Source organism: Culex pipiens, unplaced genomic scaffold (genome assembly GCF_016801865.2).
Source record: "Culex pipiens pallens isolate TS unplaced genomic scaffold, TS_CPP_V2 Cpp_Un0003, whole genome shotgun sequence".
NCBI classification, from domain to species: Eukaryota; Metazoa; Arthropoda; class Insecta; order Diptera; family Culicidae; genus Culex; species Culex pipiens.
In genome coordinates, this window is record NW_026292820.1 from 324450 (window position 1) to 351442 (window position 26993).

Below are 26993 nucleotides of genomic sequence, written 5' to 3' on the forward strand. Positions count from 1 at the left end.
GTTCGTAGTCATACATTATTCCTATTTTGTAAGCTTTGCTTGGTCAATGATTCGCTTTTTACCCTAACCCGACGATCAGATCGTCTATCCAAATTTTGTCAGAAATTGTTTTCGTGAGCAAACGATGCCTATCGTGGCTCACCCACCATCGAAGATCGCAGCGTAGATGTGTGTTGGTGCTGATCAGCTGTTCGATTGCTGCATGAAGAGTGCGCAGAAAACCTTGCGAACCGATCCCCATGACCAGCCTAATCCCGATGCCATGTGTATTCCACCACCGAGTCGTACGTCCAAGTACTGCCAGCTGATTTGTGCGATCGTGTGCGATCGCTGTTCGCCTGCCGGTGCTGTTGTTGTTTGTAGATGTGCTTGCGATCTCCTTGCCGGACCAAAACCGCAACACATCCGTTACCACCACCAACTGCGACCGATGATTACAGCTGATCGATTGATCCTCTTTGCGCTCCGACCCCTAGACCCTGCCTAGAGTAGCGCGTGTAGAGTGCTGCTGCCCGAAGCCGTCCGTGGCTACAGTAACACGTCGTAGAAGTACACAATCCAACTGATGCCAGCTCCGTGTGGCTGTATGCGCTGACCCTGCCAGCGTAGTTGTGTGCACACCAAAGCACCGTACTGTTGTATTTTGGTCCAAAACACCAGTTACCGACGACCCTGCCGTCGATTCCGAATTCGATGCGAGTTTGTTGGTAGGGTATTTGTCCCTATTTTGGACCTCCAAATGATGAAACTCCGAAGCACGCGTCCTTGGCGCTTCGCAGATTGTGATCCTCCTTGAATGGGCAGCAGTGTTCCAACTGCCGGCCGTCCTTGATTCCGTTCAGCTTCCCCAAGGTGTGCATCCTCGACACCCCCAAAGCTTGAACACGATGTGAGATCGGCTGTGTTCCAACTGCCGACCCAGGTTACGCCGCACATGGCAACGTCCCGTTGACGCCGCGCTCAGGTGTGGGTTTGTGAATGGTTGATCCACAAGTTTGCAGTGCTTCCCTGACTGCACAATTGGGTTGAGACCATAACCCGTACTCCGTTCCTCCGCAGTCTGTCCACGACTGCACTCAAAACCATGAATGGTGCGGATCGTGTATCGGCATAAGCGACATCCGATGACCCACACGCTGACTTGCACCTGCTCGTCAAGTTTCCCATCGCGACGATAACCATCGTCGTCAATCAATACCGTTAGCCGACGTCCCGATGACGTCACGTAAGATGATGATTTGTCCCGAACGATGTGTGTAGATGACCGCCAGCAGCACTACCACCAGTTGGCAGTGGTCAACTCCAGAAAGTTGTATGCGTGCCAGCAATGTATTGGTTGACCGTGCAGTGACATGGAAGAGGATTAAGGTTTTTAGGGTGTAGCGACCGATGTCCGGCTTCGGCGGACATATACTTTTGAGTGTGTTTACCTTAAGAAACCTAAAGTTGTGCAGCCTCTTCATGGTGTATGGTCGTCCCGGATGATTTCCGATCAGTTACACCGTCCAACCAATCGCCGTTGTTGCATGCTGAATCAGATCTCGCTCCGTGAAGATCAAAGTTGATCGCGTGCCGGTATCAGCAACCCTGACGAAGACGACTCACATCTACGACCGTAACAGCTGATCACTCGATCGCCGGTCGTCCAACAGTGTGAGCTGGTGTGAGTTCCATTTGTTCTCCCAGCGAACCATCGCTCGTCTTGCCGTGTACAAGCTGTCCGTTGCAGGCCCCGATTGTTTGCTGAACCGTAGTGGCTAGAATGAGACACCACGATAATCCCAGCTTGTGCTGCCGTCGTCTCGCTCGCAGTGACGACACCATGACGTCACGTTGTGAGTAGACAGCATCCGTGTTCGTCGGCTCGAGTGTGATCGATCGTCCCAGCGACGTTCTGCGTGGTCGGTTGACGATCACGATGACTCAGCGCCGAATGCGAGTTGTTGGTGTTGGTGTGGTATCACAGCAAGGAATAGAAAAATGTTGTGTAATATTCCGCAGTAGAGTCCAAGCCTCGGCGACATATACCGTTCTATTTTATTTACCTGGAAAAGTAGGTTTCGCTTCAAACGGTACGTGTTGTGTTCCTTGAAGCTGCGTTGGTGAAGTGTCCAAACGTGTTGCCACAGACACGTTGGCGAATCTCGTGACGTGTCACAAGTGCAGCTCCGGTTGATAGGGTTGTTTATCCGAGTTGTTCCTCTGCAACAGCTGAGTGATGACGTCGTCCTGACGTCACGGTTTGTGATGGTGTTCACCCTGGACAACAATACGTGGCGACGGTTCGCCGATCGTTGATGACGTCGTCGCGTTGAATCCGTGTTGGTGATATGACGACCGATTACGTCACGGCGATCCTTGCAGCCACCGATCATCGATGGTTAATTGGTTCAAATTGATGTTGATGGATGTTCGCGACCGGGATAGTGCAACCGTGCACCAGAAGATGAGCGTTTCAGCTCCGAAAAAAGCCGTGCCGACGACGAAGTGATGTGTAGCGGGCGTGTGGCTCAGCAGTGTTGGTTCGAGAAGAGATTTTGGTGGTGTTAGCGAGTGATTGTGCACGGCTTCGGCCGACATATACCGATGTTTATAAATAATTACCTTTGGAAACAGGTGTGTCCTCCTAATCGGTAGCATGTCCAGAAGCCAGTGTAACTCCATCATCCCGAAGCAGACCAGCTTGAGTGGTCAGCTTCCAGCCAAGACGAACCGTGTGAGTGGCCGAACCAAGTTCCAGCGAGCGCGACGTGTTGCTTGGTGAGTTGGAAGTCTGCTCGCTCGTGTTTTGTTGTTCAATTCCAGGTCGCTGTGCACACCGTGCACTCCATTTGTAGTCCGCGAAGAAAGGTTCTGCTGGACAATGACCTTTGTCCAGCCCAGCCAAGTTGAAATGGCGCTATCCATCCAGCGCGCAAAATGGCGAAAAGTCCAACTCCAGGTAGTACGAACCGTTTCGCGTGTCCAAGTCCTTCAACCAGTGTCCTCCGGTGGTTCCCCAACATCCGGTTCGAAGGACCATTATGTTGGGGACCTGTTTGCCTTCGATAAGTGGTCCGTGGTTCCGTTGGTAGGTCCCAACATACACCGATGATAGATTGGGCGCAGATCCATCTGCGCGCACACACACTGGTTGAGGAGGTCCAATAAGTCCGCGGGAACAACTCCCCGGGCTTCCAAATGACGGTTTCGTGGTCACCGCAATAAATAAAACACGCGAATTATCGTAAACTACACGAATTCTAAATTGAACGTTTATTTCTTAGGACTGTACAAAATATACAAGCGCCGCGCCGCGGGCGCGACGGTCACCCCGTAACCTTTCCAACTTAAGTTTAGTTCTGTTTCGTACGATCGCTGAACCTAGTGCGATGTTTTCAACCCTAGCTAGAGAGAAAGTTCTGGGAGAAAGTTCTCTCCGCTCAGTCTACCTAAACCCTCAACAAATGACCCCCGGTCATTGATGATTGTTTGAGTTTGGTTCAGTGGAAGTCAACCTGACTCTCCAACAGGGACTGTGTTATAGATCTAGAAATGCTTAATAACAGTAAAAATGGGTAACACGATACAATAGTCCTCGTAATCAGGATTCCGTGTCTTAATACTCAAACAGAAAAAAAATCTTTTTACAGCAGACGTGTCACAAGATAGCACACAAGCGACGATACGTCAAGATAAGATTCAAAAATCAAAGTGTCATGGAGATCAAAATTGAAATTGACCAAAAAAGTGAAAAAAGCAATAAAAAAAGATGCTACTAATTTCAAACAATAATTGAATATATAAAAAAAATAAAGTTTACAATTTTTCTACAGAAATCAGAAAGCGTTGCATGCATGCAAGTAACGTACACAAATACACGTTAAAACAAATCCCCCCGTTTTTCCCTTAATTTATTACCCCTAAAAGTTCTTAAAATTATTGAAAGTTTTAAAATCTAAATAAAAAGTTCAAAGGTATGGATATGGACTACACTGAAAAAAAATGATGCACGGTAAAAAAAATGGTGATTTTTTATTTCACTTTTTCTCACTACAACTTGATTTGCAAAAAAACACTATGCAAAAAAACACTATGGACAGCTGCCAAATTTGTATGGAAAATTAAATGAACGAACTAATGATGCAAAATGGCTTCTTTGGGCATACCGAAGGCACTCAAAAAGTTTCAGCCGGATTAAAAAATACAAAAATTAAAATTAAAGAAAAAAGACCGATTCCGTAGAGAACTGCTTTGTAGTCCATATCCATACCTACAACTTTGCCAAAGACAAAAAAAATCGATAAAAAAAAAATCCTTCAGAAGATACAGATTTTTAAATTTTCATATATCATTTTTGTATGGACAGCTGCCAAATTTGTATGGAAAATTATATGGACAAACTAAAAAATGGCAAAATGGCTTCTTTGGGCATACCGAAGGCACCAAAAAAGTTTCAGTCGGATTAAAAAATACCAAAAAAAATCGTGTTGGGTCGCGGACCCTATTATCGGAGATTATTTATCACCCCCCGTCGCACTGCTGGTTCCCGGTGTCGGACCTAAGGTAATCCGGCGTTCAAGGCTTGTGCTCGCGAGTCAAGTCTGGGGCCACAGAGCCTTTCCCGCGTTCGGTCAAATCGGACCCAGTTATGAATTGACCGGAGACAAGGCCGGCAGCTTCCGGACACACAGTGGCTGCCTATTCATTGCTGCTGAAGGTGGAAACCATCGAAGAATGCCTATCGCGCAAAAGGAAGATGGCGGTAGCGAAGCAGAGGACTTCATGGGGACCGGAGCAGCAACAGCAAGTAGTCGTGCGAAGAAGTTCGTGGTAAAATGTGCCATTTTAGGGGACCGGTATGTTGGGTCGCGGACCCTATTATCGGAGATTATTTATCACCCCCCCCCCCCCCACGGGGGGGTGAGTGCGAAAGAGACGTCAGTGGTGGCAACTGACGTCTGCTTGACTTGTTATTGTTTTGAATGTTGTTTGTAATATTTGTGAAAATATATGTTCTGTTGCGTTTTGACACCCGTTGAGACTGGTCGTCTCATCGGGACCAAGAAAGTCACCGTGTTTCATTTTGTTGTACCGTCCTCCCAGTGGTGTCTTCGTCCGCCGTCGTAATATTCGTTTCGTTTCTTGTTCCGTACGTCCCCGCAGTAATGCACAACGTAGGGGACTGGACGATCGGGCCGAACATTGATAATATGTTGGGTCGCGGACCCTACTATCAATGTTCGGCCCAATCGGCCAGTCCCTACGTTGTATTTTAACTTCTTGCGGGACTGCCGGAACCAACAACTTACGAATGACGGCGGAGCTTCAGGGACGATGGCGGACGAAGACGATTCTCACCGTAAATTAAACACGGTGATTCTTTGGTCTCCGAGAGGCCACCTCGGAGGTTCAACACAGAAGAACTTTATTTCACAGTTATACAAAATACGAAATCTTAAATCTAAATCACAGAAATAACATCACGAAGATAAACAATAACAAACGTGACAATCTGTACTGTCAACCTACTAGCGCTCCCAGCGGTCAATGAGGGAAACACTGCGTGACCGGGGGTAATACAAAATTATGTCATAATAGGGTCCGCGACCCAACAAGAGGATTTGGAAGGAGTTTTGGAAAGGAAAGGAACGGAACACACAGAGGACGACACAACGCACAAACACACAACACACGACGAAAACACAACGTAGAATAGACGTCCAACGAACGGAGGATTAAAACTCAGGTGAGCGCGGTTCGAGGTAGGCCAATTCACGGGTCCGATCAGGCCTCTCGGAGACCAAAGAATCACCGTGTTTCATTTACGGTAAGAATCGTCTTCGTCCGCCATCGTCCCTGAAGCTCCGCCGTCATTCGTAAATTGTTGGTTCCGGCAGTCCCGCAAGAAGTTAGAACACAACGTAGGGACTGGCCGATTGGGCCGAACAAATCGAATGACCGAAATCTGAGAGAACTGCTTAAATATTAGTCTTTGTTTGAAAATTAGTATGGTTCACGTGAGTATGAAATGTTTGTTTTTGTGTGAGAAATCTCCGGGTAGATACGTGTGCCGCCCTATGTAGCAATCCCCCTAAGGGACTCCATGTGCTCGTCTCATATATTTAACCCCAGAAAAGTTATTTACTATCAAAATAAACAGGGGTCCACTTTTGGAAATGTTAAAATTTTCTTATTCCTATATTGGACCCCCCTTAATTTTGCTCGAAATTGAGCGTTCTTCGTTTTATTTAGTAAAGTTCCTTAAACTTATATTATTTTGACTTACTGAAGTGAAATAATCTGTCAAAAAATGATTGGATACATAATTCAATCATAAAAAAGAAATCTGGAGTTTTTTTTTGAAAAGGTCCAATAAACCAAATTTTCAGTTTTTGCTTTTTGGGTGTTTTTTAATACCCCTGACTCAAGGCAATTTCAAAAACACCCAAAAAGCAAAAACTGGAAATTTGGTTTATTGGACCTTTAAAAAAAACAAATCCAGAAATGCTGTTTCGTTGTACAAATGCTAGTGGTCATGGCTGATTTTAGATTTCGAACTGAAAACACTTATTTTGGCGAAAAGGATATTTCAATGTCAGTCAACATTGTTTTAAATGATGCTGAACATGCCAAATAAATTATTTGTAGACAAAAACACGCTTGAAAAACCCTTCAGAGGGGCCACTATAGGGAAGGGGTCCACTAATGGATAACGTACCCTATCTTTAAAAAAAATTTCGCTCTACAGCACCTACTCCTACTCGAAACTAGGTGTCCGAAGGTTTGATTGTTGAGGCAGTTGCAAACATCGGAGGATTCGAACTGACGACCTGTGGATTGTTAGTACAACTGTCTACCAGCGACTCCACCGTGACAGGACCCAGGGAGACGACTCCTACACCTGGATTGAGCTAACACCTAGGTTAGACCGGGTCAACATTTACTTCCCCGTCCAACGGAAGGCGTTATCAGACAAATCTCGTTTCGAAAAATGCCATAGTGAGAAAAAACAGTCAGGCTGACTGGGTGAGAGGCAACCACGCTTACCCCTACACCACGGGCCTTTAAAATATCAAATAATACCATTTTGTAAATTTCCTATACCCGAGCAGGGGTAAATAACACGGGAATACCAAATTTTGGTATTACTTGGGCAAATAACAGGGACCAAAATGTGCCCTTGGTTGCCCAGTAATAAAAGGTAAAATACCATGAAATCATACCAAAGTCTTGTATGTGGAAGGGCACAACAATACCAAACCATGTTACTCCAAGGGTAAAATAATACCTCAAAATAAAATCATTTCAATACCAAGTTGAGGTCTTCTAAATTTTTGAACATTGCTTGAATACTAAAACTTGGTATTGCCATGGTTTTATTTTTAAGTATTCCCGCGCCCTTGGAAAATCAGATTTTGGTATTCCTGTGGTCTTCCACATACATGATTTTGGTATGATTTCATGGTATTTTACCATCTATACCTGAGCAACCAAGGGCACATTTTGGTCGCTGGTATTTGCACAAGTAATACCAAAATATGGTATTTTCATACCATTTTTAGTGCAGCAGTTGCAGTTAGTGAAAAAACGGAAATGATCCATATGCAACCGCCAAATCTACTCACCTGATGATTCCATGTTGTTCTTAGTGATATTCTTCACCACATCGAATGCATTTGTCATTGACGGCCTGTGCTTGAAGTTCTTGAAGATTCTGAAAAATAACAAGATTGAAAAATAAAGGTTATTAAAATGAAACTGGATTGAAATTCACCAAATTTCAATATTTTTTATTTTTCAAAGTATTTGGTTATCCCGACTTAGAGAAATTTCAACGTTTTAAAAAAAATTAAAATCAGCTTTAACGTTTTTGGGTTTCCAGTCATTTTAGCGCAAAATTAATTATCTCGTCAAATATTATAAAAAAAATCCCATAGTTTCAGAGGAATTTTATGAAACCTTTCAATACCAAAATAATACCAAAATGTGCCATCCTGACTTAGAAAAATTTCCACAATTTCAAGTCATTTCTTCAATTTTCTTCAATTTTGAAATTTCCGATTTGCAATGAAAGCATTCGTTTTGAGACATCATTTTAGCGCAAAATTAATTATTTTGTCAAAATTGTTCAAAATTTTCCCATAGTTTCAGAGGAATTTGATAAAACACTTTAATACCAAAATAATACCTAAATGTTCCATCCTGACTTAGAAAAATTTCCACAATTTCTAGTCATTTTTTTAGGGGGTATATCAAAAATGTTTAAAATCAAGTTTGAAATTTCCGGTTTTCAATGAAAGCATTCGCTTTGAGACATCATTTTAGCGCAAAATTAATTATTTTGTCAAAATTGGTCAAAATTTTCCCATAGTTTCAGAGGAATTTGATAAAACACTTTAATACCAAAATAATACCAAAATGTGCCATCCTGACTTAGAAAATTTTCCACAATTTCAAGTCATTTAGGGGGTATATCAAAAATGTTTAAAATCAAGTTTGAAATTTCCGGTTTTCAATGAAAGCATTCGCTTTGAGACATCATTTTAGCGCAAAATTAATTATTTTGTCAAAATTGGTCAAAATTTTCCCATAGTTTCAGAGGAATTTGATAAAACACTTTAATACCAAAATAATACCAAAATGTGCCATCCTGACATAGAAAATTTTCCACAATTTCAAGTCATTTCTTTGGGGGGTTTATCAAAAATGTTTAAAATCAAGTTTGAAATTTCCGGTTTTCAATGAAAGCATTCGCTTTGAGACATCATTTTAGCGCAAAATTAATTATTTTGTCAAAATTGGTCAAAATTTTCCCATAGTTTCAGAGGAATTTGATAAAACACTTTAATACCAAAATAATACCAAAATGTGCCATCCTGACTTAGAAAGTTTTCCACAATTTCAAGTCATTTAGGGGGTATATCAAAAATGTTTAAAATCAAGTTTGAAATTTCCGGTTTTCAATGAAAGCATTCGCTTTGAGACATCATTTTAGCGCAAAATTAATTATTTTGTCAAAATTGGTCAAAATTTTCCCATAGTTTCAGAGGAATTTGATAAAACACTTTAATACCAAAATAATACCAAAATGTGCCATCCTGACATAGAAAATTTTCCACAATTTCAAGTCATTTCTTTGGGGGTTTATCAAAAATGTTTAAAATCAAGTTTGAAATTTCCGGTTTTCAATGAAAGCATTCGCTTTGAGACATCATTTTAGCGCAAAATTAATTATTTTGTCAAAATTGGTCAAAATTTTTCCACAGTTTCAGATGAATGCTAATGCTAATGCCAAAAGAATATCAAAATGTGGTGTTCGACCTTGGCAAATTCTGCAATTTTGCAATATCAAAACAATACCTTAAATTGGTATGATACCACATTTTGCTCTTGCATAATCTTTAAGACAAATTTTAAAGGGTCCAGGAATACCAAAATCTGGTATTGATACCAGGGAAAGGTATTATTACGCATTTCCCTTGTTATTTACCCATGCTCGGGTAAGCTGCATGTATTAGTTTTACTGGGGAAAATGAGCTATTTTATCGACATAAATTCGCTTGGGAGAAGCCAAAAACTTAAATTTTAGTCAAATATTGATAATGCACCTTAACCTATGGACAAAAACCTATCATTTGAACACAATACAAACCTAAATGAAACTGTTTGTGTATTGATTTCGAGTGATTTTAGAAAATTTGTTCATAAACATTACTTTTTTCAGTAAAAGGAAGAAAGGGTAGAGGAAAGTATTTTATTATTCTTTCTTGTCTAATAAAACATTGTTCCTAACATCATATCTATCATTTAAGAACTGAGCACCTAGAATTCCTCGACATGACCTCAAAATGGGACAGGCTATTGAGTATAGATGGGTGACGATTCTCGACATTTTAAATTTCCCGGGAATCGAGAGTTGAATGGACAATCGAAACCAACCAAACAAGCTGAAAGTTTCTTCCAAATCGGAGCAACTTGATACGAGCTATCGAACAAACAGACCAAATTCTGAAACAATGCCTCCTTATTTTTGAGTTTTCAAGGAATGAAAATGTTTTGCAAAACATAAAATATATTTGGCAACCCTGAAATTGAGCAGAACCAAAGCACACCAACATCAAAAGTGGCAGCTTGGAAAGGCAAATACTTTATATTGGTGCGATCTAAAGGGAGGTTATTGATTTGGCTAATCTTAAGCTTTTCAGAATAATATATGTGTATGTTGCAAACCACGCCGAACCGCAGCCATTCAGCTGTATTTCAATCTATGTATTGTTTCATAGTGGCAAACGCGCGGAAAAAAACTCTTGGTCAAGAGTAAATATTATACATAACACTAGCTCCAAACTTAAATCCACTCTCGGTATTCATCAGTCCGTCCAGAAGATGGAAAATCGAAAAAGGGGAAAACCTTAGCTTCATCCATCAAGCATGATTTTTTTTATTTATTATGTAACATTAGACTAAGACTCTGATTATTAGGGCCGGGCTTTCTCGGGGCTACCCGCTGAATTTAAAGATTGGTCCATCACTAGGCTAAATTTAAAATTTGAGCTCATTCTGACCACGGGAACCCTTCCTTCTAATCGTTTGAAGTTTGTATGAAAAGAATCGCCAAATTGTATGGAGAAAAGCAGTTTCAGTTTTTTACCTGTGGGAGCCGTAATAACTATCCAATTCTTTCCAATTCTCGGGACTAAGATCTTCATTAAATTTGGAAAAAAGAAAAAAAGACACAATGTTTTGCTTGAAAATTAAGTCTCAAAAAATGACCATTTCCGCGTCGACGGCTCTAAGGGGCTACCTAGAAACTGTTATTTTAAAACTCGCATTCATGTTATGTTGCCCTTTGAGCCGGCCGCGCAAAAAATGTCATTTTTGGAAGCTAATAGTTTTTTAGCATAAAATCCAAAAAATATGGTGTCTTCTGGATAGTTTTTTTTCCAAATTTAATGAAGTTCTGATAATTGGTATGAATTGGATAGTTATTGCACCTTCAACAGGTAAAAAAACTGAAAAAGTTGCTTATCTCCATACAATTTCACGATTCTTCCCATACAATCTTCAAGCGATTAGAGGGACGGGTTCCCGTGGTAAGAATGAGATCAAATTTTTAATTTAGCCTAGTGATGGATCAATATTTGATTTCAGCGGGTAGCCCGTAGGAAGCCCGAATTTGGAGCACCCTACTGCTTATACTATGAAAACTAATAAACTAAATTGTTAAAAATTCAGGAAGAAAAGGAGACCACGAAAATAAATGTCAATAAAGCCATATTTGATGCAGAAATTACACAGAAACCGATGTTTCATTGATTTAACTGCCCATGATCACAAAGGTTTACACTCAACCACCGGTGGTTGGTCACTTTTTAGTTTGACACTTTTTTAGTTTGTACCCGGTTGGTTGGTCAAAGTCAAACTAAAAAGTGACGAACTGTCACGGTACTCACACTTACTATCATACCAAACGTTTGGTAGTGTGTGTGAGCTCCGTGTAAAGAGGGTGTCAAACTTAAAAGTTACCCCGTTGTTGTTGTTGTTGTTAATTCATTTATTTCTGGCAGCTTTAACATTCTTGGTCATTCGCTGCCCTATTCCCCCCCGTTTGTTTGACAACAATTGGTGTCAAACCATCGGGGTTTCAGTGTAGGCATAAAACTTATGTTTAAACTAAAATCATACATGGTGAATCGATGCACAAAATGTTTCCAGGTTCCTCGGGAACTGCATCTAACAAAATTTATTTCATATCTTTTGATAGAAACATTTAAATGCTTTGAAGATTAAATTTGCCAAATAGATATCAACTTTAAACATTCTTAGATATTTGTTGAATGCTTAGATCGAGAGTTCAATTTCCGGATCAGACCAACACAACTTGTGATCGTTTCCTTTCTGGATTGGTTATAGATAGGAGAAAGTGGAGCAAGACGACCATATTGGACAAAAGGAGAAATTGCCCTTGTAACCATACCATCAAGACATCACAACTTTGAAAAACAGGGTCCTAACATCATATGTAAATTTTAACATCCAGCGTTCACAGGCATACCAGAGAGCAATTTTTTGTTATTTATTTTCATGCAAAACATAAATAATTTGACAGGTTGATATTTTGCAATGGGTCAGGTCCTCTTGGAATTAGCATCAATATAAAATAATGTCATGCGTCGAATTCCCGGACGCTTCAAGATCCGGACACCTCATCATGTTTTATCAAATATTTAGATATAAGTTCATGTAATCAATGTAAAAACTATGTTAACACATGAACATTCATTTCAAATTTATTTGGATGCTGTAGTAAATGCCAAAACAATTAAATAAAATTAAAATATGACTTTACGAAAAGCGTGGAACATTTCATAAGCGTCCTAAGCTACGAGAATCCCAAGCAGGTGGAAACAACTGAAAAAGTTCAATTTCTGTTATTGTCAGGAAGTCAGGACTTGATACTAAAACAACCAAATTAGCTGTTATAATATTTGACAGTTCAAATTATTTCAAGAAAATTTACCGCGGTTAACCAAAATCAAATTAACAATGCTACTCAAAATTATTACAAGAAAATCCAATAACAGAGAAATAAAAACAAACTCACTGAGAATTTTGGCTCGAGCCTCGACTCGATTCAGGCTCGATCTCGAGCCAGCCAGAATCTGTCAAATGCCCCGTATACTCATTTCTGAGTATGTTTAGTGTGTGTAATAAAATGGGTATTTTAAACTCAATTACAGAATCCAATTGTGCAAAAATGTGTTTTATTTTTTAAGAACCATAAAACTGATGACTCATTCAATCTGTTAGTTTTAAAACGCTGATAAATAGGCAATATCAGCTCATTTACTATGCAATTTTGGAACATTTGCACCCGAACTGTGCGGAACCATACTGTACTTAGGTGGTATAGGATCAGCCCGGGAGCATGTTGACAGCTCCCATACAAACTGAGCGTACTCCTTTTTGTGGGCCCAGTGGGCCTAAGATGGCGGCCTTCGATATTATCTAGCCAAACTTTTGAAAATGGCGAATAGCTTAAATAGTTATTGTTTTTGCCTGTTTTCGGTGTAAAACGACAAAATGAGCAGTCTAGAATCATTTTCTTAAAAAACTTGTTTAGAGATACGCTACGTTCAAATATTAGTCTAGAACAGTTGAAGTGAGCATGCCGCGAAAACCGTCACGAAAAAAAAGTTTCCCATGCTAATTTTGAGTTGCATATTTAATGGACGGACTCCGACGAGGCCCACTGGCCATCTGTCGGTGAATACGCGCAACTCACGAAATCTGTAATTTTAGGGTCCGGCTGTATAGGATAAGAATTCATCCCCAGATGCAGCTTCGTATGAAACTTGCACCCACAAGCGGAGCCACTTCCACCCTTTAGCCCAACCTACATGTTTTAATTTAACCCCTTCCCGCCCAGAGCCAAATCGAGATTTTTTACGTTTTTCACCATAACTCGTAATTGGATCGACCATATTAGATGAAATTTTAAAGGTTTTAAGCTAACAATCTGTATAACTCTAAATAAATTCTCTTCTAATATATACCCAAATTAAAACTGAGCGGGTTTTGAGAGATAAACCATGTGTTTACCACACATGCTCTATCATCTTCGTATCAAATAATTTGTCAATCATTACCAAAATAACTCGCAAAAATAGCTTTTTCATTTAATGTTTCAAAAAAAGTTATCGTAATTTTATCATGAAATAATCAATAAAGCAAGCTAGCTAGTAGCCTGTGGAAAAAAAATCGTGCAAGTACTATGTACAGTTGCAAAATACATAAACACACCTTTTATTAGTGAGCAAAAGACAGTGCAGAAACGAAAAAAATGTATGAATGTTTATGTGCTTTCCAGAGCGCATTTTTTCTTCTGACCACGCACTCTATTTCTTTTACTCTACAACTCTACAGTGAAAGACCATTTATGTCGAACAGCAGCTGTATACGAAGAAAAAAAGCGGCGGGATGTTCCATGTTCATTTAAGATTTTTTCGCAGCCTTCTCGGACCATCTGCCACTACTTTGTGTATGGGCATCTTATTTCTTGGAACTCAGTACGGTTGCTTGGATGCTTGGTAGCCAATTGTAATAACTCTGCCCAATCGTTGTTCTGCATCGTATTTCCTCTCAAATGGGTGACCCCAGACCTCTCACATTTAGGCGACCGATAAAAAAAAATCTTTTTCTTCAGCCGTAATTATGTATCAGAGCCACGATTATTTCTTATTCGATGACGATTCTTGTTGGATGGACACAAGAGGACAACCACCGTTCTCCCCGTAAGTCCAATTTTTTTCTTGTATTGTATGTGTGTCAATAGCAAAAGATATGATTACTACAGTGAATTAGTATGAGTGCTTTATGTGTTTAAAGTACAGCCAAGAATATACAAAACAACGTACATAAATAGGAAAAAAAAATATCTCTTATAAAAAGAATTCAAGAGTGATGCCAGTAAGCAGCAAAATACGACAAACCAGAAAAAAAAATCTATTTTATAATCATATCTGGTTACACCAATGCACGCCTGCGCGGATTCACTCACCAGCCGTTCTTCTCCGTCCGTATGTAGCTGAATCCTACACAACTGAGCCGTTTCAACCTCTCTCACACATTTTTCAGTTTTTTTTTCTCCTTTTTTTTTGCTAGCTCTCACACAATGAAAAAAAAACATGTTTGCATTGAAAACACATAAGGATATGAATAACGTTGGGCCCATACTTTGATGACAATAATTTTATATTGAAAATCGTACTCCCCCAGTTATGTATTTTTAATGTTCCCCATAGCGTTCCCAATCTCAGTAATTATTGAGTATTGATTTTCGAATAAAAAACGTCTCACTCTTTCACTGTGTGGGATCATCCAGTTATACAATTGACAGAAGATCGATTTATGTAAAGGTCCCATGCACTGACCAATGCATTTGTATTGTGAACCTTATAATAAAGTACAACCACGATTAGAGGAGGGGGAGGGGATACGACTTTTGTAACAGTTCGTGACAGGGGAGTTGCAAGACACTGTTACGTCCCAACAAAACATCATAGCGAATTTTTATTTCTTTCTAAAATACCACACTCATCAACTTGGAGGGTGTATTCTAAAGATCATTAGTACATAGGGAAAACACTTTCACCCAATGGTGTGACTTTATGTTAATTAGAAGAAAAAATGAGTTCAAATATTGGTTTTAAAAAAATAACTGGAAACTAAGTATTAATTACAAAATACTTTTTTCGCATTTGAAAAAAACATAAAACGCTATAAACTAAGTGAGTGTGTACTAAGCTTGATTGGTTGCTTGCGCCAGGACCTAGCGCTTCGGCGTTTAGTGGGATTTAATCCGAGAATTCTATGCATTTTGGTTTTTGCCATAATCAAGTCCTGAGTGATGAATAGAGAGAATGCGTAACGTGAATTTCGAATGATCTCACTTTGTTTACATCTACAAAGTAGTAGGCTGTTCAAGCACAAGCATGACTTTTTTCTTACTGGTAAATGAGCTTTTGTATTATCAGTAGAATGAGTTTTATTTTGTCTTGTTTTTGTTATGTTGTTTCGGGATGGATACAACCGCACCATAAACAACTTCCATTCATAATTATAAAAAAAAAATGACAATCTCGCCTTCAACTTTCTCAAGGCGACTTGAGGTCCTCAAAAGCCACACATCTTTCATTCTTGCAAAAAAAAAAAATAATAATAATAATGATCGATAACAATACTCTCTACTTTGGGCGAGCAGTAAATTGGTTCCACTTTGACAGTTCAAAATTGAGGTCGTTTTGCGAACCACTATTCAGCACCCAGATCAAGTCTAAACGACTTTTTGATTTAAAAAAAAAACCTTGCGATCTCTCGGTTTGTGTTCCAGATGCCAACTTTGACGAAGGGGATCGTTCACTCCGAAGAATGCTACAGAACTCATAACATCGCCCCTTGAGACTCAAAATTGCTTTCAAGCTCTTCTAGCAGCACTATCATCTAGCGTAGTTAAATTTCAAATTTTAAGCAGCATTTTAAGGTCTATCGCATCATGTTTTTTTTACATTAATGCAGTTATGTACCGTTTGTTGTGCCCATCATGTGAAAAGTAACTAAATTAAGAAATTTTGGAGAAAGGCACTATTTATTTCAGGAAATTGGGCATATCTCTGCTTATATTGAACCAAAACTGATTCTTTTTTATGGAACTTGTTCAGAAAACTGTTCTCCACAATGTGATTGATTCTAAATGTTTTAAAATGTAATGGTGTAATGTGGCAGAGGATTGAAAAAAATAATTTTCTGAACCTATTGGGTAATAAACAGCTTATCAATTAAATAATCCACACTCAAAAAAATTAGTTCGCGTAAATGTGAACAGCCTTCATGCCAACGGGAACCAGGAAGAAAACTGTTCAACTTTTATAGTGCATTGCACCATGAAAGTGAACAGTTTTCTTCCTGGTTCCCGTTGGCATGAAGGCTGTTCACGTTTACGCGAACTCATTTTTTTGAGTGCATGTTTTGCATTGTTTAACGCTCAAATTCGTATCCGGGCAATGTGTAGACATACCGACATACCGATTTTTTTTATCATTGAGATCTTGAAAAAATACACCGTGTAAACACTGACGCTGTATGGATCTGACTCTAGAATAAATGCACAGTTGTGTGTTATCGATAAGTCCAAAATGTTCAATTATTCATATAAGTCCAACATTCATTTGCGGAAAACTACCTAACTTGAATTGAATACAAGATTTAAAGTAACCTATCCGGAAGCTACTCTTATCTCAAATCCCCGACATTTTAATTAATAGCCAAAAAAAACTAGAACATTTCTTTTAAAACCTGTCTGGCTTCTTTTAAAAACAGAAAAAATAGATTAACAGTTCATATTTTACAAGTCGTAATTGAAAAAGAGACGACCATTTGATCGTCAAAATTCCAGTAGATCCTTTATTCGCAACAATGGTCGATACAATCATAATCCAACAACCGTTAGTCCAACAGATCAACAAATTTAGTCCGATATCATTTCACTATTGATTGATCGAGACTCTATGGAAATTTTGACAAATCAGAATGGTTTTTATGCTACTTGAATGAAAATCACCGATTCTGATAGAATTACTAAATTCACTATTACTAATTTTGTCCCTAAATAACTAAAGGCAAAGTATAAAAAGTTGATATTTATAGTTAAAATCCTTAATTCTACACAAACTAAATTTTTAAATACCCGCATCCTAACCTGACACCCACGTTGTTATGGTTTCGTTTGAGCAATCTGCCAAAAATGTATGGACTTTCGTAATTTTTGCTCTCTTGGATCAAACTTACTTTTTGCCCAGGTATTTAAAAACGTGGGTTTTATAGAAAACCTAGATGTATGGGTTATCAAAAGATCGGAAATTTTATGTCCTTTCCGATGCAATATAGGTTGACTTGTGAATTGTGGACCGGTTCGGATGCCGGCGGATTTTCCGACGACGTTATTCCGGGTTGGTACGAAATTCCAACGAAAAATCTATTCTATTGTTACAAAGACCCCCAAAACGGTGTTATACCCACTCCAGAATGTTTATTTAGTTTATTTATGGTGATTTGTTAACAAATAACTTTATTTATGTTAATTTTTCGAAAGGTGTACAAACATTTTTTGCACCTTTTTTGATTTTTGTAATAGTATTTGTTATATAACTTTTTATAAAAAACATCTTTTCATGAGCTTTTTGTAGCAAAATGTTCGGCATGAGTTTCTGAACAAAACGTAGTACTAGGTTTCTGTCAACATTAAATTGTTTACATGTTTCATCACAAAATGTGCATAGTGCCCAAGGGGTGTAAATACTTTTTTTACCTACTGTATACTGAAAACTTCGATTTTAGTTCCACATTGAATCAAATCATACTCCTTGCCAAACAAGCATCAAACCTATGATACTCATTATGACAAAGCCCAGGGTAACCCATGTTATACTGAATTAGGCCGTTGCAAATATTTTTTGAAGTTTATGTCCCTCGACTCTGACCAAAGTCGAGAGGGGGGGGGGGGGGGGGGGGGGCAAAAAAATAAAAAAGTATAAAAATTGAAATTACGAGCCATGGTTTCATGTCAATCCATCCAGCAGGGCAATCTGGCCAAATCAAAAATCCGAACATGGTTTTAGCATGTACCAAAGTGGTACATATGTGTACCTTTAAGGATTTTTGATGTACTTCAAAGGTTCGATAAGTAGCCTTGCCCTGTTTTTTAGAAAACGTCACCAAATCAACTTCTTTATTACAGAAAAGTGATGTACCATCGATGTACCTAAAGAATCTGTGTTCAGATTTTACCTAAACTTCTTATAAGTAGTACTTCCCTTTATACTTAACTTTTGAAGTACTTTGTATATTGATTTTGACAACGGGATCGTGTTCCTTGGAAAATTTTAAGTATGTTTGAGTATAAAAAGTCCATACTTAAGTTGATTTAGGCCAACTGTGGAACAATTTATCGATTTTTTGAATATGAAGTACCATGCGCCTCCTTTAAAATGAAATTACACTGAATAATAATAAAACCAACATGTATTACAATAAAAACTGAAAGAAAAAATGTTTTTCTAATGCTTTTGCAAGTATTTGAACATAGATCAATATGTGGATACATACAAATACGGATTTATAAAACAATAAATTTAAAACTTGGAGAAGTTGAAAGAAATATTAAACATAAACAACAAAACTAAAATAAAAGTTGCCCGCTGTCATCACAGACAATTGTACCAATAGAAAAGTGTGTTTCTGTTGTCTGTGAATAATGTACATTGCATGTACCAACTTGTACTTGCATGGAAATAATTATTTTTCTAATAAAACAATTCGAATATTTGAGAAATTTGATGAAAATTCAAAATAAATCAAATAAACTCAAATAGCAGCTGCCCGTTGACATCACAGGCAGTTGTACCAATAGAAAAGTGTGTTTCTGTTGTCTGTGAATAATGTACAACACATGTACCAACTTGTACTTGCATGGAAATAATTATTTTCTAATAAAACAATTCGAATATTTGAGAAATTTGATGAAAATTCAAAATAAATCAAATAAACTCAAATAGCAGCTGCCCGTTGACATCACAGACAATTGTACCAATAGAAAAGTGTGTTTCTGTTGTCTGTGAACAATGTACATCGCATGTACCAACTTGTACTTGCATGGAAATAATTAGCTTTTAATAAAAAAAATTTGAATATTTCATCAAATTTCTCAAATATTCGAATTGTTTTATTAGAAAATAATTATTTTCATGCAAGTACAAGTTGGTACATGCGATGTACATTGTTCACAGACAACAGACACACACTTTTCTATTGATACAATTGTCTGTGATGACAGCGGGCAACTTTTATTTTAGTTTTGTTGATTATTTTTAATATTTTTCAACTTCTCCAAGTTTTAAATTTATTGTTTTATAAATCCGTATTTGTATGTATGCACATATTGATCTATGTTCAAATACTTGTAAAAGCATTAAAAAAACATTTTCTCTTTTAGTTTTTATTGTAATACATGTTGGTTTTATTATTATTCAGTGTAATTTCATTTTAAAGGAGGAGATTTTTAAGAAGTTTAGGTAAAATCTGAACACAGATTCTTTAGGTACATCGATGGTACATCACTTTTCTGTAATAAAGAAGTTGATTTGGTGACGTTTTCAGCTATCTTTCCAGCAGGGCAAGGCTACTTATCGAACCTTTGAAGTACATCAAAAATCCTTAAAGGTACACATATGTACCACTTTGGTACATGCTAAAACCATGTTCGGATTTTTGATTTGGCCAGATTGCCCTGCTGGATGGATTGACATTGAAAATTATGCTATTTTTTCACTAAAATGCCAATAACTCTCTTTAGATTTAACCAATAGGGGTGCTTCTCCCTGCATTTTGTTGCATTTTTTAAGCCCTTTCAGATGCATTTTGAATTTTGAAATTATATTAAGTTTTGCCAAAGTTATAGCATTTTTAAGATTTCTGACGTTTTTGAACCTTCAAACTTTGTGTCCCGATTTGCCCCACTTCCCGTTGACCTAGAGTGCTCATATTTTGGCCAGATGCTAGTTTTATATGTACAAACAACCCCTGAAAATTTCAGGTAGATTGGTGAGGTCGATGCGAGATGGGTATGCTTTGCTCGTGGACTCGCTCTTAACCTGCCAAACATACGAGAATTTCCCCTATATCACTTAGCCTAGGGGGAAACTGCAAATAATATAAGTATTTCATATTAATTTTAAACTCAAAATTACTCTCAAACTTAAATGCACTTAGAAACCTTTCACCTGGATTCAATTCATGACAATTTAATAACGAATTTGATTAACTACCATCTGATTCAGGCAGACAAAATGTTGAAATTGGAGTAATAAAGCTATTATTATTTTTTAAATTCTTTGTCCTCTATCTTAACATATACCCTAACTGGCTCAATCGGCCTTGCCATCACGGAGCCGTGCGTCTATTTATAGATCCGAGATCTATTTATAGATCCGAGAGATTGATGAATGTTGATGATCTCCTGGGGGTCTTGTTGGAAGAATCTTCCTTCCTTCCTTCACGCGTTGCGGTGTGGTTGGTTGGTCATCTTCCCGTCCATTCCCCACTCACCCACCGCTAGTTGTTGTAGTGGGGGGAGCGGCATGTGTGTGTGTGTGTGGTAATTAATTACCGTGTGTGTATCTGTTGCTCCTAGAGGGAGCAGGGGGTTCAAGTTGCCACCGAAAAATCGGTGGCGAGGTGACCGGGCGGGATTCGATCCCTGATCGTCTGTTTGAAAGGCAGATCGCTTAACCAAGTCATAAATCTATAGCATTAGCATAGGGGGATGGCATCGCTATTTTTAGGCCACGTTTTCCACTTTTTCTCCATCGAAACTGACTACTTTATCGACTGAATTTTGCTGGGCGAGATAGGACGCCGTCTATTTTTAGACGATGACTCAGCACTTTTCCACTCTTGCACTTAAAAAAACCAGATGGCAGCACGATGTAACGCCACGTCCCTATTAGCATTTGGAGGACGCCCCACCACCGGAAGGCTCCACAACGCTTATCCCACTGTTTGGTGTGGTTGTATTAGACCCTCATCCGGAACAATAATCCAACACGGGAGATACCATGTCTTCATCTTTTGATGAGTGTGTAATACTGTTTTTAAATTAGTGCACATCTTTGCCCAAAAAAAATATTTTTGAAAAGCTGAGAAAATTCTCTATATTTTGCTTCTTTGGACTTTGTTGATACGACCTTTAGTTGTTGAGATATTGCAATGCAAAGGTTTAAAAACAGGAAAATTGATGTTTTCTAAGTCTCACCCAAACAGCCCTCCATTTTTTAATGTCGATATCTCAGCAACTAATGGTCCGATTTTCAATTTTAATATATGAAACATTTGTGAAATTTTCCGATCTTTTCGAAAACAATATTCAAATTTTTTAAACCAAGACTAACATTTTAAAAGGGCGTAATATGGAATGCTTGACTTCGCCTCATTCTTGAAAAGTAAACTAAACTAAATACACGCGCTTTTATTCGATTTATTGAACGCGTTGGTCGTCCTTCCGCTGTAACACTTTAGGTTGGGCCCAGTAACGCGTAGCTAGTAAGTAAAAATGAAATTATGGCGGAAGAGGACGAGGGCGAGCGGTTCTTTATGCTGCTGTTCGACGGGACCGAGTTTCCCGCCTGGAAGTACCGGCTCCTGGTGATGCTGGAGGACACCGAACTTCTGCACTGTGTGGAAGTGGAGGCGGTGGACGATCCGGAGCTGACGGAAGCAGCGGGCGATTCCGAGCAGCAGAAGGCGGCGAAAAAGACGTTGCTGGCGAAGCGTCTGAAGCAGGATCGGAGGTGCAAGGTGCTGATGGTGTCGAGGATTCACAACTCCCAGCTGGAGCTTGTGCAGGATTCCAAGACGCCGAAGGGTATTCTGGACGCCTTGATCGGTATCTTCGAGCGCAAAAGCGTCGCTGGTCGCATGGCCGCGCAGCGGAAACTGATGGCCCACTACTATGTGTCCGGTCCGCTGAGGGATTTCTTCCTCGAGCACGATCGACTGGTGCGACAGCTCCGGGGAACGGGAGCGGTGATCGCCGAGATTGATGTCGTCTGCAACCTGCTGCTCAATATGGGATCGACCTATGCGACAGTGGTCACGACGTTGGAGTCGATGGAGGAGAAAAATCTAACCATGCAAACGGTGAAGTGCCGTCTTCTCGACGAGTAGGCCAAGCGATCAATGATAGGTGTCGAGTTGGTCACCACAAATGCTGAGTCGGCGGCTCTTGCCGGTGCCAAGGAGTCGCGACTGAAGAAGAAGATTAAGTGCTTTGGGTGTCAACAAGAGGGGCACAAGATCGCTGATTGCCCGAAGAAGATGCAGGAACAGAAGGAGCCGAGGCCAGCGATCGGGAGAACATCGAAGGCGAACGCTGCTGAAAGCAGTGGTGGCGAGATTTGTTTTGCCGCTGAGAAGGGTGCAGGTTACCCACTGGAGAAGTCGAAGGTGCGATGGGTTGTGGACTCCGGTTGCTCGGATCACCTCGTGAATGGCGAGACCCTTTTCGATGAGTTGACGCTGCTGGCCAACCCGGTGGAGATTGCCGTGGCCAAAGATGGAGAGTCCATCGTGGCGCACTGCTCGGGGACGGTGCGGCTGCACACCATCGTCGGCGGTGAGCGTCGGCGCTGTTCGGTGGCGAACGTGTTGTATGTTCCGGAGCTGAGGACGAACCTGTTTTCAGTGCTGCAAGTGGAGAAGAAAAGCATGAAAGTGGTGTTTGACAAAGGTACAGTGAAGATCTTCAGCAACTCGGAACTGGTTGCCAACGGTGCGCGTCGCGGCCTGTTTTACGAGCTCGATCTGTACAGAATCGAAAGTGTCGAAAGTGAGTCGTTGTTGGCCTGTGGACGCATAACGAAGAGCCTACAGTTGTGGCACCGCAGGTTCGGACACCTGAACATGAATCAGCTGAACAAACTGATTGCGAAAGGTTTTGTCGACGGTTTGAAGGCGCAGCCCGGTGATAACAGCGTCGTCGTGTGTGAACCGTGTGTCGTCGGGAAACAAACACGGAAGCCTTTCTCCGCGCGCGAGGGCAAGAGGTCATCGCGAGTGCTTGAAATCGTTCACTTGGATGTTTGTGGGCCTATTTTGCCGGAAGGTGCCAACGGTGAACGGTACTTCGTCACATTCATAGACGATTGGAGCCATTTCTTGATGGTCTTCCCGATGGTGACGAAAGATGAAGTGCTTGAACGGTTTATGAAGCGTACGTGACGGCGAAGTTCGGAGTGCAGATCTCCCGGCTGCGGTGCGATAACGGAGGCGAGTACAAGAACAAGGCCTTCGAGGATTTCTGCGACCGCAAGGGGATCCGGATGGAGTGTACAGTGCCTTATACACCCGAACAGAACGGCACCAGTGAGAGAATGAACCGCACAGTTGTCGAGAAAGGACGTGCCATGCTGGAAGATGCTGCGATTGACAAGATTTTCTGGGTCCAAGCTATCCAGGTTGCGGTCTACTTAGCGAATCGCTGTCCGACGAATGCAAACGAAGGAAACAAAACACCGTTCGAAGTGTGGGAAGGACGGCGGCCGGACATTTCGAACCTTCGTGTGTTCGGCTCCAAGGTATACGTGCACGTTCCCAAAGACCGCCGCAAGAAACTGGACGCAAAGGCCTGGAAAGGGATCTTAATCGGCTATTCCAACAACGGATACCGGGTGTGGAATCCGGAAACGAAGCAGGAGAGCGTTGCAAGACATGTCGACTTCGCGGAGAATCCGGATGCAGTGGAAGTTGACGAGGGGGTGATCCGGCAAACGGAAGATAGTGATGTGCCAGTGATTCTGATTCGTCGAGATGGAGAAGAAAGTGTTGTGGAACACGACGATGTCGCTGAAGAAGACGAAGACTTTGAGAGCTGCACCGAGCTGGACGAAGATGTTCCTGCTACCGAGCCAGCACCTGTGCCGATTGACGGCGCTCCTGCTCCAGCAGCCAGACCGGATCGGAATCGAAATCCTCCAGCGTGGCACAAAGACTACAAGGTGGAGTACGGTAATTCTGCTTCGAGTGCTCTGTCGTACGTTGACTATTCACTGGAATTGCTGGACGAGCTACGAGAGCGACTGGACCGTGAGAAACGGAGGATTCTGAACAGTGTTGGTGAACAGGATTGCTGTGTTTGAGCGGGCGTATTGAGTGTGGAACCCCTTGCAACCCGTGTGCCCCCACTTTACTGCGCCGCCAGTGCACACGCTAGCTGTCAAACGCTGATTTGGAGGGAAGCTTGACTTCGCCTCATTCTTGAAAAGTAAACTAAACTAAATACACGCGCTTTTATTCGATTAAACTAAACCGCTTTTTATTGACCGCGTTGGTCGTCCTTCCGCTGTAACACCTTAATTTCGGCCAAGGAACCCCAAGAAAAAAATTTAGCCAGATCGGACAACTTTATTTTCAAATAATGCTGTTTTCGTGGGAAACTGCTGTATAGCTATATTTTGTGTTTGACTTTTTTTTTTGGGAAATGAGGGTGGGAGGGTAGGGTTTGGGTAAAAACTTCAAATAAAGTTTGCGTTCAGTTCACAAAAAAGTATTGCTAGATTTGTTTTTGTTATAATTGGACCTTAATATATTGTGAAAAAGCAGTATCATCAGTGAGCGTGATATCGGGTTTGAGGGGTGACATTGGGTCAAAGTGATTTTTATGGTCATTGCAATATTGCAATTACTCATATAATCAACAAATCAACTATGGTTGATGGGTTGTGTTGGGACATCTTAAGGAAACTTTATCAATACACCACGTTCCTACATGTTCAAGCGCTGTAAAAAATGTCAGCCTCATTCGCAGTTGTTTTTAATTTTTTATCTTATAAGACGAAATATATTTTGCGAAAAGAGTCATTCCGCGAAATCCGCACCATCACCGAACCAGTGTAACCGCACCAAATTCGCAAAAGTGTAACCGCAAGGTTTTTGATCGAAAAGTTTGAATGTTTGAAAAATTTCACTCCCAATTTTATAGCATGCCCCGGATGAACGAAGATGATTTGGTGAGCATAAAGGATCATACAATTACTATTTGAAAAATTATCACAATTTGTAAAATCATCTACCTGAATCTCTTTGAAAGAACTATCTTAATCGACCTATGTGGTTGATGCCTTCCTCACTACTTTCTAAAAAATGATCCGGAAATATTTTTTCATCTGAATTATGAATTCTTTGGAATAATCATATCTTGATTAGCTTTGTCGGTTGATGGATCCGGACAAAATGATCCGGAGATGTTTACAAAAAAAGGAGATTAAGCTTTAAAAAAGTACATGGATATAATTTACGTGGTCATAACTTGAGACAGGGTTGCCAGATCTTCAATGTTTTGGACTTGTTGGAAAGGTATATAGATTACCTAACCAACGATGGGTCGGATAATAGATCCGGACATAGTGTACATATATTTAAGTGAGATCCGGCCCTAAAAAGTACATAAATATCACCTAAGTGGTCATAACTTGATACAGGGTTGCCAGATCTTAAATGTTTTGGACTCGTTGGTAAGGTCTTTTGATTACCGAACCAATGATGGGTCGTATGATAGATTCGGACACAGTTTACATACATTTAAGAGTGCACAGCAACCAAGGAAGTTGTTGTCTTCTTATTCCAAAATTGACTAAATTACGGATCCAATCCTTCAACAATCTATTTGTAAAAATAGGTAAATTTAGTTGTAAACGGCTTAGTAGACAGTACTTAAGGGGATGAATAAAAAATGATATCGATAGTTCCCGTAGTTTCGAAAATACTACAATACCTGTAACAAAAATCTTGGTGCAAAAGCTCTAGAAAAAAGTAATAGAATGGCACGGTACAAGAGATTTGCCTCACACATCACATTAGGCATTGTTTTTAGTAGCGACAACCTGACTACTCTAATCAACACCCACCAAACGCAGAGATGAAAGCAATCTCGTTCATCTGCGTGATCTTGGAGGGCTCTTCGGAGTCTGGACGGGATCGACTCGTTCACTTGCTTGAGCACCAGGAAGGAGTCCACTCGCTCACGAAGATCTAACACCAGTGAGTAGAACCGCGATCTAAGAACCTCACACGAGGTCGAGGAACTCTCCCTAAGGCCACCGTCTACGGCTGAGGGATTGCGCGATCGTACGGCCATCCGTAACCTGGCAAAGTCCCGCGAGTTCTAGTGTTCGACCAGCCCGATAATTACCCTGGATTGCCCCTTGGCAAGTGTTCCTCGCCACGAACTGCACCGGAGTGTGCCTGGACGTGCACGACTACCACGCACGGTCCATCGAACGTCCCGCATAGTCTACTACGGGTGCAGATGCGTACGAGAGACGCCGTGTCACGAGGTTCCGGACGGGAACGTGGCTTCGGTGAAGACTACATGTCGGAACGCTGGTAGTCCTGCAACACGAGGAGGAGACGGCAGGCAACGAGAGGTGAGGAGTACACGCGGTCCCAGGTCGAGGATGGGGACGGAGCGTGGACAAGATCCGACCACCCACGCGTCGGGGAATGCACCAGATCCCGATGTCCACGAGCGACGCCGAGAGTAGCTGATCAACGGGCCCATACACTGACACCACCCAAGTAAGTCCGGTTAGGTAGCATAGGGAGTAGGTTGTTAGGGCAGATTCTCCGATAAACGTGCCATGAAAACGTAGAAGTGGTCTTTTCCCTCTTTGCCTCCCTCTCATTTGAGAAGATTAACTGATGGAGCCGACTTTGAGTGTTCTTGGGGGGTTTTGTGCGACTGAGCGGGTTGTAACAAAGGGAAAGTTACAATATTCTGATTAAATTCAAGTCCAACCAGATTTTTTGTACACATTCTTATGAGGAGAAAAATGCAATTAATATTTATTTGTAATGAATAATAATTATTTATTTGAACCAAATGTCCATTAATTATGAAAAAC

The 26993-nt window shown here is 40.5% G+C and overlaps 1 protein-coding gene across 5 annotated transcripts in view; it reads right to left on the reverse strand.

Moving 5' to 3' along the window:
• LOC120430797 (protein kinase 4-like) overlaps positions 1 to 14684 on the reverse strand; it is an 85911-nt gene extending 71227 nt beyond the window's left edge. The window contains exon 1 of one of the 5 annotated variants that reach the window (XM_039595916.2): positions 14543 to 14671. In XM_039595916.2, coding sequence (XP_039451850.2) covers positions 14543 to 14671 — 129 coding nt within the window. Of the gene's footprint in view, positions 1 to 14542 lie in introns of all 5 variants that reach the window. The other 4 variants (XM_039595913.2, XM_039595912.1, XM_039595915.1 and 1 more) reach the window with 4 other exon arrangements.
• Positions 14685 to 26993: the final 12309 nt, after the last annotated feature.